Source organism: Papio anubis, chromosome 11 (genome assembly GCF_008728515.1).
Source record: "Papio anubis isolate 15944 chromosome 11, Panubis1.0, whole genome shotgun sequence".
Lineage (NCBI taxonomy): Eukaryota > Metazoa > Chordata > Mammalia > Primates > Cercopithecidae > Papio > Papio anubis.
The window spans coordinates 18,393,622-18,406,305 of NC_044986.1; the positions used below are offsets into that span (position 1 = coordinate 18,393,622).

The window sequence follows — 12,684 nt, forward strand, 5'->3', positions numbered from 1 at the left end:
TATTTTCATCCTTCCTAATTACTTCCTATTACTTGCATCTAAAACAGATGCAACCAGAAGATAACTTCCAAAGACTCTGTACACCATATCTACCTGTTTCCTGCATTTATACCCTTGTTCTGCTTTCTACCTTATTTTGATGGATGAACTGTACTCACGCCTATTTAAGGCCAAGCGTCTACTTTTACACAAGATCCCTTCCTCCCTTGCCTACTTAAGGATATTGCACAGAAATGATCTCATCTGGCTGGATATGGTGGCTCATGCCTGCAATCCCAGTACTCTGGGAGGCCAAGGCAGGTGTATCACCTGAGGACAGGAGTTTGAGACCAGTCTGGCCAACATGGCGAAACACTGTCTCTATATAAAAATACAAAAATTAGCCAGGTGTGGTGGTGGGCACCTGTAATCCCAGCTCTTGGGAGGCTGAGTCACAAGAATCGCTTGAACCTGGGAAGTGGAGGTTGTTGTGAGGCAAGATGGAGCCAGAGTAAGTCTGTCTCAAAAAACAAAACAAAACAAAAAACAAAAACAAACAAAAAAACAAAAAAAAAAAGAAAAGAAAAAGAAATGCTCTCATCTTACTCTTGTATCTACCCTTTTCTCTACTAGATTGCTCCCATCAAATAAAACTGCAATATCTTATGTCTTTTTAAAGAATTTAAAAACCCTTTCCTGCTGCCGTATCTCCTTCTCAGCCCCGTTTACACTAATATGCCCCATGAGAGCAGTCTACACACATTGTCTATACATCTTTTCCACCCATTTTCTCTTTTTTTTGAGCCAGTCTTCCTCTGTCACCCAGGCTAAAGTGCAGTGGTGCCATCTCCACTCACTGCAACCTCCACCTCCTGGGTTCAAGCAATTCTCCTGCCTCAGCCTCCCGAGTAGCTGGGATTACAGGTGTGCACCACCATACCTGGCTAATTTTTGTGTTTTTTTGTAGAGTCGGGGTTTTACCATCTTGGCCAGGCTGGTCTTGAACTCTTGGCCTCAAGCAATCCGCCCATCTCAGCCTCCCAAAGTGTTGTGATTACAGGCGTGAGCCATCGCGCCCAGCCAGTTCCACCCATTTTCTCTTAAACCTACTCCAATCAGGCCTTCTCTCTCCTCCCTGCCATTAAAGTGGCTCTTATCAAGAAAACTAATGTGCTTCTTGTAGCTAAATCCAATGATCCATTCTTAGTCTTCATTAACCCGACATCAGCATCATTTGACACAATTAATCCTTCCTTCCTCTTCTAGGCTGCTGAGGACACCATTTGCTATTGGCTGTCTTCTTCCTTACCGGCAAAAGCAGCTTCCTTCACTACTGTTCTCATCTTCCCAACCTCTAAACACTGGGTCCAAGAGTTCATTTTTGGACGCCTTCTCTCCTCCATCTATCTTTCCTCCCTAGATAATCTCATCCAGTCACAGGGCTTGAAGTCCTACTTACATGTTAATAACTCTCAATTTCATGTCTTAAGTCCAGATTCCTGTTGCCAGTTGTCTACCTGACGTATCCAAGCAGACGTATGATGGGTATCTCACACTCAACACATACAAAATGTGCTCACAAACCTGCTCCTCCTGCAGTCTCCCTGTTCTCAGTAAGTGGCACTCTACTTTTCTAGCTTCTTAAGCCCAAAACTTTGGAGTTATCTTTGACTCTTATTCCCTTATCCCCAATATCCAATCCATCAACAAATCTTCCTTTAAAATGTATCCAGAATGCAATCTCCTTAGCACCTCCACCCTGGGCTAAGCCATTATTGTCTCTCGTTGAGACTGCTGTGACAGTACCCTGTTTTACCAGCTTTATCCCTGAATCCTGTCAATCTAAGTTTTTTCACAGAAGTCAAGGTAATCAAACAGATTACATTTCAGCTCTACTCAAAACCCTCCAAGAGTTCTCACAGTAAAAGTCAAACCCTTACAGTGGCTCACAAGGCCCTGGGGGAATATGCGACAAGCCTCCAAACCCCCACCTCTGTCTTCTTTCATCTCCTGCCACTTTCCTCCTTCAGTCTGCTCTATCCACACCGGCTTCCTTAAAGTTCCTGGGATATGCCAAGTATGCCATATGCTCTGGCCTGAGGGTTTGTGAATTAGGTGTCATTCCCGAGACACCCTTCCCCCAGATATCTAGCAGGCTCAGTTCCTTTCTCCTTTAGATTTCAGCTCACAAGTCATATTGGGCAATGAGGCTTTCTCTAACCTAAAATAGCCAACTGTCCACTCCCACCACCCAAACGTACCCCTATAACCCTTTAGCCTGCTTCATTTGCCCTTGACGCTTATCATCTGACACACTATATGTATTTGTCTATATACTGTCTGCCTCCTCCCAATCAATACATAAGCTCTGTGAGGACAGCAGTGTTGCCTGTTTGACTGTTCTATCCCTCAGTGCCTCAACGATGCCTGACACATAGTAGTAGGTGCTCAACAGATACATTTTTAAATGAGTGACTGAATCTTAAAGACAAATTAAAGATAAGATTGTCTATAAACTTAGATATAAAATAAATTTGAAGACTTATTTAAAAATATTTTAATATTTTACAAATTTTCTGTTTAACTTTCACAAATTTTCAGTTAATATCAGCACTGTTCCTTACCTGAAGTCTCTATGTAGTAATGGGTAATTGCCTTCCAGTGATAAACAAAATCTTCTTGTAAAGGAAGAGAAGGTGCAAGCTATGCAAACAAAAGACCACAACAATTAAGAAAACGGCATTGAAACTTTCCCATAACTTACGACTCTATATTTATGTATTATGATGCAATGGTAGCATAAAAATAAGGGGTGAACTTTGTTTTTATATGTCAGACATCAAACAGAAACAAAATAAGTCGAATCCAAGAAAGTAAAAATGAGTTATCAAGAAAGAGGAAAAACATAATTATCAACATTATTATTAAACTACAGTATTGGGCTTTTTTTTACCCTCCCCTGACACTTGTTTAAAAGTAGGTTTCAGGCTGGGGGCAGTGGCTCACACCTGTAATCCCAAAACTCTGGGAGGCCGAGGTAGGTGAATCACTTGAGGTCAGGAGTTCAAGGCCAGCCTGGCAACATGGTGAAACCCTGTCTCTACTAAAAATACAACAATTAGCCAGGCATGGTGCCATGCATCTGTAGTCCCAGCTACTGGGAAGGCTGAGACAGGAGAATCCCCTGAACCTGGGAGGTGGAGTGGAGGTTGCAATGAGCCAAGATTGCGCCACTGCATTCCAGCCTGGGTGACAGAACAAGACTCCACCTCAAAAAAAAAGGAGGTTTCAAAGGTATGTTAAATGAAAAATTAAATGAAAATGCCCAATATTCTAATACTGACATATCAGTAAAACGAAATTACTAATAGCCAGGAATCTTTGTACCTAGGACTTTGAAATGCACAACAGTAAAAAGCTGCTACGTAATTAGTTACACATCATCACTACTAAAACATGTACCAAAGTCAACTTCGTAATCAGATTAAAACTGTACCCTACATTCAGTGACATACAGATGTAAATCTTTTCTTTTTTAAGCTTGGAATAGGCAGTGCATATTTTTAGCAAAATAACTACATGAACAAGATACTAACAATTTAAATTCCACAAAGTCAAAAATGCTCAACATTTTAGCTCTAAAACTTACTTCAGAAGTTTTATGACCAAAATTATATCCCCTCAGTCATCTCATAGCAAACCTACAAGTATTTCAAATGTGCGTTAAATGGATAGAAAAAGATTTGCATACACTTTCTACATTTCTTTTCCTTAAAGAGTGAAAGAGAGTGAGAGCTCCCCTAGTCCTAATGTCAGAGGCCTTTGAACCAGAGCGACTCCATCTTGAACAGGAGCTGGGTAAAATGAGGCTAAAACCTGCTGGTCTGCATTCCCAGGAGGTCAGGCATTCTTAGTCACAGGATGAGATTGGAGGTCACAGGTCCAACATCACAAGATACAGGTCATAAAGACCCTGCTGATAAACAGCATTTGGTAAAGAAGCTGGCCAAAACTCACCAAAACCAAGATGGTCACAAAAGTGACCTCCAGTTGTCCTTACTGCTCATTACACACTAATTGTAATGCATTAGCATGCTAAGAGCCACTCCCAATAGTGCCATGACAACCTTCAAATGCCATGGCAATGTCTGAAAGATACCCTATATAGTTGAAAAAGGGGAGGAAGACTCAAGGCTGAGAATGGCTCACCCTTTTCCCCAGAAAATTCATGAATCATCCATCTCTTGTTTAGCATATGATCAATAAATAACTAGAAAAATAGCCAACTAGTAGCTCTTGGGGCTGCTCTGCCTACGGAGTTTTGTTTCTTTTGTTTCTTTACTTCTCCAGAGTCCATTTTCCTAGCCTTCATCTAAACAGATGACCTAAAAGCGGTCATGTTATTCTTGCACTTCTACTGGTACCATTTTGTTTTCTTGGTGTCCTCAGCATCCACCTCAGAGCTGGCAACCCTGTCGAAACAATTTCCGAACTATTGTCCAAATTATAAATATTGGTCATAAACATCTTAAGTGTTTCAATCAAGAAGATGAAATGTATTTATGGAATAAAATAGACCTGAAAATATTTCAACAATCATCAATATCGTCCACTGTAAATAGTACTGTGTTAAGAGAATAAAATATTCACCTTATTTTCAAAAAATAAAAAATAAAAAAGACTGCAAGAATGGAGTTAAAATCTTTGGGAGTACTTTAACTTCAAGGAGAACATGGTGAGAAGAAAAACTTATGGGAGATGGAGGGAAAAAATGAGGAAGAAAATTAAGAATCAAAGTATCAACTTGGGAAAACAGTATCATCTTCCTGAAATTTTTAGATTAAAAAAAGTTTTAATCAGCCACTTTAGAATGTTCTCAAAATACATAAAACCTCTTCCTAATTTGTTTTGGACCTGACTTCTATAGACTACCTTTATATAGTTAAGTGCATTCACAAGTGGGACAAACCCAAACGAAATTTGTTGTTTCAGGAACTGTACCTAGTTTCTTAAGTGTCAATGTTACGATTTGTTAAATTTTTCCAAGGCAACCTCCTGGCTATATGAGGAGTTACAATATCCTTTTTTCAGATTATTTCAGGAGTGGGAATTAACTGTATTTCAAGAGAATTGAAACTGTATTCTCCGGTCACTAGGCAGAGATGTCTTACTGTGTTTGTGTCAGGACCTTTGTTGTAGGTTACAGTCAAATTCAAAGCAGGATGGTGTTACTTTGTGAATACCTCCCTCCAGGAGTTAGATTTAAATAAGAAACCTATTTAACTAGAGAGCTAAACAGTTCTAAATTGCTAATAACTTAGATTAGTAACAATCTTGTTCAAACATGAATAAATTTCCTTATTTATGTAAAACTTTAATTCTAACGTGCAAATCACCTGTTTTATTATTGCATAAAAACATTGATGCTGTGAGTTAAAAAAAAAAAGATGTGTGAATCAGTACCAAGAGATTTCAATTTTTTTACAACACAGATAATTAAATTTTTAAAAATTCATGCATTGACCATCGCAACCCCAAATTGACATGAAACCCTTAACCAGACTTTGCTTTCTCTGCAAAGCCTGGCCAGGCTCTTCCTGCTTAGGATGGAATCCCTATATATGCCTTGATACTCTTTACCAGATGGCTTGCTCTCTTTCATCCCATATCCCACTTTTGTCATTGTTTAATTATCCATCTCTTCCACTAGATTGTCAGCTCTATGAGGGCTGGGACTGTATCATCTTTTTCATCACTCAATCTCTGGTTTCCAACTCAGGCATGACACAGAGTTAAGAATTTGATAATATATATTAAGTGAATACATAAATAACACAGAAGTCATTGCCTTTTAATGAGTAGTTATGTGCCAGGTGTAATACTGCAAATTTTGCACATACTGTATGGTCTTAAACTCTCACGATAAACCTATTTTGCTCAAACTCTGAAGACTCAAAATCAGTTAACTGACTTAACCAAGGAAATACTGCCTTTAACTGGGAGCCTGGACTCTGTCCAAATACACCCATCACACAAAACTATCTAGATGGATAATTCAAATGAAAACTAGTGTTCTAAAAGTCACCTCTGCTTTTACTGTGTCTCATGTATCATCAACATTCCACTCCCAGATTTTATTTTATTTTTGAGATGGAGTTTCGCTCTTATTGCCCTGGCTGGAGTGCAATGGCATGATCTCGGCTCACTGCAACCTCTGCCTCCTGGATTCAAGCGATTCTCCTGTCTCTGCCTCCCGAGTAGCTGGGATTACGGGTGCAAGCTACCACGTCTGGCTAATTTTTGTATTTTTAGTAAAGTTGGGGTTTCATCATATTGGTCAGGCTGGTCTCGAACTCCTGACCTCAGGTGATCTGCCTCCCAAAGTGCTGGCATTACAGGCATGAGCCACCATGCCTGGCCCCTCTCCCAGATTTTTTAAATGCTTCTTTCTGCCCCCAACTTTCCTAATGACCTTCCCCATCTTCTCTCCCACTCCAAAGTCTTGCTCACTTCCTCCCAGAGAGTTTTTATAACAACTCCGATCCTAAATGCTTGCTCCCTTCTCCTACAGAGTTCACTGGCTAAACCAATCATCCAAATGACAATAATGGTTTGACTTTTACTGAGCACTTCCTATGTGCCAGGCACTGCACTAAGCACTTCATGAACATTATCTCATTTTAATCTTCACAACAATTCTATGATAGGTTTAATTATTTCCCTTTATAATGAAGAAATGGAAATGTATACATATCAACTAACTCGTCCAAGTACAGAAGGAAGGGATAGAGGCAGGAATGGAACCTGATTCTTTCTGGCTCTATGAGTTAGAACATATTCTTAGGCATTCCTTATTCTATAATCTAACTTGTATATTTGTTTTGTTTTCCAAATGAGACTGTAAGCATTGTGACCAAGGACACAAGTACACCAAGTACATCTTGTTTCCCTCACTTTGAGCCATGCTTTCCTGGTGACTCAGAAGACATGTGCTGAATGAGTGAAGGACTGAAGCTAGAGATCACTTGTTGGAAAAGAATATGCCAAGAAAACATGAGATATAAAAAAAAAAAAAAAAAAAAAGAAAACATGAGATATATTTGATTTGTGGTTTGAATTTCCAGGGCACAGGAGATTTTTAAGGAATTGCTAGTCTCAACAATCATCATGAACTCTTAACTATAATTTGGAAAGAAAACATTGCACTTACATTCTGAAAGACGACTTCCATTAAAGGAATTAGCTAAAATGATAAAACTCTTCCCTGACACTGTCCTTTATCCTCTCTGGAATAAATCTGCCCACAAGGGTGGAATTGGTTGGAATTTAAGAGGAACATGCCCTTGGCACATTCCCTAGTGAGGACTAGGCTCTCAACAAATGCCAAATTGTATTAAATGGAAAGTGTTTTATCTATCTTTTGAAGAAGCTGTGTTAAAACAATCCAATCTAACCCTGGAACTAACTACAAGGCCTGAATTCAGACTTGTGACATGTGGCAACTGGCTAACAGGACAGATTAATTTCATAAGACTCTTACTGGCCAATCATTTCTATACTGAGAGAAGACTGTCATTTCTAAAAAGGGATGCAGGAGTTACATTACAGTTCTTGTTTTTGATCAAGAAGATGTGAACTTCTCTTCCATACTCAAAATGCAGTCTATCAGCTTAATAACACATTTTTAAATATTAATTTTGGAAAATATCTTAGTCATAGTTTTCACCTTGTAAGTAGCTACCAGGGAGTGAGGAGAAACCATTAATTAAACAATAAGAAAAACACTGTGTTTAAGCCTCACTTAAATGAATATGATAAATGATAATGATAAATGAATATGAAAATGATAAATGATAAATGAATCCAGTCAACGCTAAAAAAAACTATTTGGGCCAGGTATGATAGCTCCATCCTTATAATCCTGGCACTTTAGGAGATGGAGGTGGGAGGCTCACTCAAGCCCAAAAATGTGAGACCAACCTGGGCACAGTGTCTACATTGTGAGACCCAGTGTCTACAAAAAATTTTTTTAAAAATTGAGTGTGGTGGTGCTGGCCTGTAGTCCCAGCTACTCAGGAGACTGAGACAGGAGAATTGTTAGAGCCCTGGAGGTCGAGGCTGCAGTGAGCCATGATCATGCCACTGCACTCTAGCCTGGGTGACAGAGACCCTGTCTTGAAAAATAAGTAAATAGTTAATTAAAAATTGAAAACCCATTTGAAGGCTCACCAATTGAATAAGGAAACCTGGAAAGTAATCATACCAAAATGGTTGGAAAAGCATTACTCCACAGACTGATCCAACAAAATAATGAAAAAAGGTCACGTCAGCATCCAGGTATTTTCTGTCTCTGTATAATCCTGATAATTATGCTAATTGGAATAATGCATCAGGAAATGCTAATTGGTCATACAAATGAACAGGAACACACAGAAGAGCTAATGAAATGAACTGAGGAATGGTAAGCTTGCTTCATAGAGGAAAATATCAAGCAAATTAATAAACAGAACTGAATAACTAGAAACTAATCTTGGGCTACAAAAAAAAATTATCCAAATACCACAAGGATGGCTTTTTCATCATTGCATATGAGTTCATTCCCAAGAGGGAATGTTAAAAGGGGGGGAAAAAAAGGTTAGTATAGGACACCAAACATTTTCCATGAGATTTAACCTCCTATCAAGATAAGATGGGTGGTGCCACAAATGAAAACATTAGGTCTAAGGAAATGAAAACATTACATTTCTAAATGTAATGCATTAATTTCAGGACTAGGCGAATACAAGCCACTCTAACTTTTTCTCACTAACCTCAGCAAAGTAGGCTAAGGATATTACAGAGCAGGAGCCAGATAATTTGGCAGATGCTAATATATACAATTATAAAAAGATAATGAGGACAAGAAAACACAGGCCTTTGGATAAAAATGAGCCTTTACTAGGAGAGCAAGAAAGCCGTCTTTCTTTTTCTAAGTACTTATTTCTGTAAACACTAGCCTGATGGGTAAAGGATATAAATACAGTCGGTATCTGTGGGGGACTAGTTCCAGGACCTCTCTTCCCACCCCTAAAATCTGAGGGTGCTCAAGTCCCTGTTTTAAAATGGCATAATACTTTCATATAACCTATGCATACCTGTATACTTTAAATCATCTCTAGATTGCTTCTAATACCTAATACAATGCCTACACATCACTTCATTCACATGGATTCAAGGCAGTACTTAAATGTGGCAAATTCAAGTTTTGCTTTTTGGAACTCTGCAGAATTTTTTTCCCCCTCGAATATTTTTTTACCTGAGTTTGGTTGAATCACATGTGCAGAGTCTACGGATAAGACAGCTGACTGTAATGTAGTAAATTTTGATTCCCAAGTATCTCATTAAGTATTCCCAAGTATTTCACATATTCAATGTTAAAATAAAATGATTTGGGCTGGGCGCGGTGGCACACGCCTGTAATCCCAGCACTTTGGGAGGCCAAGGCAGGCGATCACTTGAGGTCAGGAGTTCGAGAGCAGCCTGGCTAACATGGTGAAACCCCATCTCTACTAAAAAAAAAAAAAATTCCTCGGGTGTGGTGTGTGCCTGTAATCCCAGCTACTAGGAGAATCGCTTGAATCCGGGAGGCGGAGGTTGCAGTCACCTGAGATCACACCACTGCACTCCAACCTGGGTGACAGAATGAGATTCGGTCTCAAAAAAATAAATAAATAAAAAATAAATAAATAAAATTAAATGATTATTGGTATTTTTAAAGAAAACAAAATATAAATGTTTTAATAAATTGCAGTTACATTCTTTTAACAAAAGTGCTTTAGAGTGTGCATAAGCAAGAAAAAACTAAAAGTTGTCTTGAAGTCTACAACTGTCATTTCCCTCCGTGTAATACTGCTCTACATTCATAAAACCCTGTTTTTCTTGTTTGATACATTTGCCCAAGAGCTTGTCCTAGAGCTAAATTTTTCAACACTTCCCATGTATCACTTAAATAACAATTGTACTAGAGTTTGTTTTTATTACTGAAGGCAAAAACTCCATTTTATTTTTGCCTGCCCATAAAAAATTGTTGTATCTGATATTTTTTAAAATGTACATTTTAAAGTGCCCTATCGCATAATATGATCACAGGAAGAGAAAGTCATGTTAAAAATTAGCAAAGTAATTGTTTCTGCACAGAATGCATTTCTCAATTTGGGCAGTTCTCCCAGAATAAAGTAAACAAGTAAAGCAACTAGCACTCTCACTAGAACAGTGACAAGACATTTTCTTTTTAGTTTCTTTTCACGTATTAGTCTATTAGGATACTTGAATACTGTCTCTCTATGCTGGTGTCTAAAACCCTCAAAGGAGAGTACAATTGCAGGATAAACGAAGAGTGTCCAGGAAGAGAACTAGAGAAGAAAGGAAACAGATGGTCTCTGTGCTCGGTGAGCTTGGAAGCTGTCTAAAGCAAACTCGATTGGACCCTCCAAACCCCTATTTCACATCAATCCATAAGGTTCAGCTGAGTTCGGCCTCCTGGCCCAAGCAAGCAAAAGCCAGCAACCCGGCTGGTCCGCGGCTCCCTCGCCAGGGTCGCCCCACAGCGAGACCATGCCTTTCTCACCCCTACCCCCCCAAAACCAAAACAAAACAGAACCCAAGCCCAAGCAGTGCTTGCTCGTTTCTTTTGTCTTGCTCAACGCTGACCACTTTTTTCCGGAGAAGGTTAACGTTAAGGGAGCCCGGGGCAGCTCCCTGCGACCCTGCCAGGTGCTCCCCGAACCCCCGTCCCCATCAGAGGAATGAGGCGACCACCGAGCGGGGTCGGGCGGCCGGGTCCTCCCCGGCACCCCCGCCCCGGCTCCTGGAGGAGAGCAGGGCGCCGACCTGGGGCAGCCAGGGACGGAGGGGACCCGCGCAGAGCCAGGCTCGAGGCCCCGGGCGCCCCCACGACCCGGCGGCCACCCAGGGCGCCTGCCTGGGGCCTCACACCACCCGGGGCCAGGGCCGCCAAGGGCCGGACCGAGGCCGCCCAGCTTGTCCCCGAGGCCGCCAGGAAGCGTAGGCCGCCGCCATCCCCGGCCTGCCGTGCGCCCGCAGCCCGCGGCCTTACCGCCTCCACGGCGTGCTGCAGGATGGAGGTAAACTTGGAGAACATCCTGTCCCGGGACTGCAGCAGCCTCTCCCGGGACGACCTGGAGAGCTCCTCAATCCGCCGCCGCCGCCCCTGCTGCGGCTGCCGGGGCCGCTCCAGAGTGAAGGCCGGTGCGGGGCGGGGAGGACCAGCTGAGGACCGAGGCAGGGCCTGGCCCGGCCGCTTCAGGTGTGCGCTGGCGGCGCGGCGGCTCTGGAGGGCGCCGGGACGCGGAGGCGGCGAGGAGGGCGTTCGGCTCGGACTCGGGGCCCCGGGAAGCTCCGGCGGTGGCTCCGGTTGGGACACGGTGGCAGCCCGGCTCAGGTTCCTTCCGCCCGCTCTGCCCGCCGCGGCCTGCAGGGGGCGCCGCCGCGGCCCGGGGAGACCCGGCCAGGCCTGCCCTGCGGCGGGGCCGCTAGACGCCGCGGGGGCGGGGCGCGGGGGGCGCGGTGAGGCCTCGGCCTCGCCCGGGGCAGGAGGCGGCCTGGGGGCAGCCACCGCCCTCTCCCGGCTTTCTCAGCGCGCATGGGACACCGGCTTTCTGACATTTTTACAGCTCAGCGGTTCTCAAGAGTTTTGTTTCTCCAGTGGAAGTAACAGGCTGACTTTATAGGGACGCGCAGCCGTCCATATATGCGTATAGTATTCAGAGGTTCTTTCTGTAAGGACCGATTTGGAAGACTCGTAAGGAAACAGTGTTCTTTAAGCAAACATTGGCAATGGATTTAAATGCTCAGAATTTGAACAAATCAACGACTGCAGGTGAAATTAACTTGCTAACTGTAAAATATATTATTCAACATTGAAACAGGAAATCCCACATGAGCACATGGTAAGACGGCTGGCTCTAAATAGCCCATTAAAATATTTATATATAATATATAGTAGAATTTATCTGTGACATGGTTGATAGGTGTAGTGATTCAGAACAGCATTTTCTATTCAGTTATCAGATGATACCGGAAAACAGTAGCGAGGGAAAGAATCTGAAAGGAGTCTAATAAATGTCTAAGGCGGATAAATAGAGCTACAAGGTAAGCACTTGGGTGGAGGTTGCTTAAAATTCTCCCCAACAGTGTATTAGTGAAGCCTTGAAGAAGCAATTCAGGCTAGTAAAGTTTAGGTTGAGTTAATACAAATTATGAAAGTATTTGTATCCTGAAGAAATTTGTTTTGTGCTGGTATTGGCATTTTACCAAAAGGATCATTAAGTTGTTAAGATGAGGTGGGGAGTGAGTTTTGCATGACCAGTGATGAAAATATATATCTGGCCCAGGCGCGGTGGCTCACGCCTGTAATCCCAGCACTTTGGGAGGCAGAGGCGGGAGGATCACTTGAGCCCAGGAGTTCAAGACCAGCCTGGCTAACAACATGGTGAAACTCTGTCTCTATTAAAAATACAAAAAAAAAAAAAAAAAAGCCGGGTGTGGTGGTGTAATGGGATTACATGCTTGTAATTCCAGCTACTTGGGAGGCTGAGGCAGGAGAATCCTTGAACCCTGGGGGCGGAAGTTGCAGTGATCTGAGATTGCGCCATTGCACTCCAGCCTGGACAAGAGTGAAACTTCGTCTCAAAACACACACACACA

The 12,684-nt window shown here is 42.1% G+C and overlaps 2 protein-coding genes across 7 annotated transcripts in view; one reads left to right on the forward strand and one right to left on the reverse strand.

The window, feature by feature from the left end:
- FAM160B1 (family with sequence similarity 160 member B1) overlaps window positions 1-11,447 on the reverse strand; it is a 46,001-nt gene extending 34,554 nt beyond the window's left edge. The window contains exons 1-2 of the mRNA XM_003904286.4: window positions 11,075-11,447; window positions 2,604-2,682 (exon numbers count right to left, since the gene is read on the reverse strand). Of these exons, the coding sequence (XP_003904335.1) occupies window positions 2,604-2,682; window positions 11,075-11,119 (124 nt within the window). The 5' untranslated portion in view covers window positions 11,120-11,447. The remainder of the gene's footprint in view (window positions 1-2,603; window positions 2,683-11,074) is intronic.
- LOC108580473 (translation initiation factor IF-2-like) overlaps window positions 10,233-12,684 on the forward strand; it is a 228,230-nt gene continuing 225,778 nt past the window's right edge. For 5 of the 6 annotated variants that reach the window (XM_031652581.1, XM_031652580.1, XM_031652579.1 and 2 more), the window contains exon 1: window positions 10,233-11,927. In XM_031652581.1, the coding sequence (XP_031508441.1) occupies window positions 10,764-11,708 (945 nt within the window). In that variant the 5' untranslated portion in view covers window positions 10,233-10,763 and the 3' untranslated portion in view covers window positions 11,709-11,927. Of the gene's footprint in view, window positions 12,130-12,684 lie in introns of all 6 variants that reach the window. The other variant, XM_031652583.1, reaches the window with a different exon arrangement.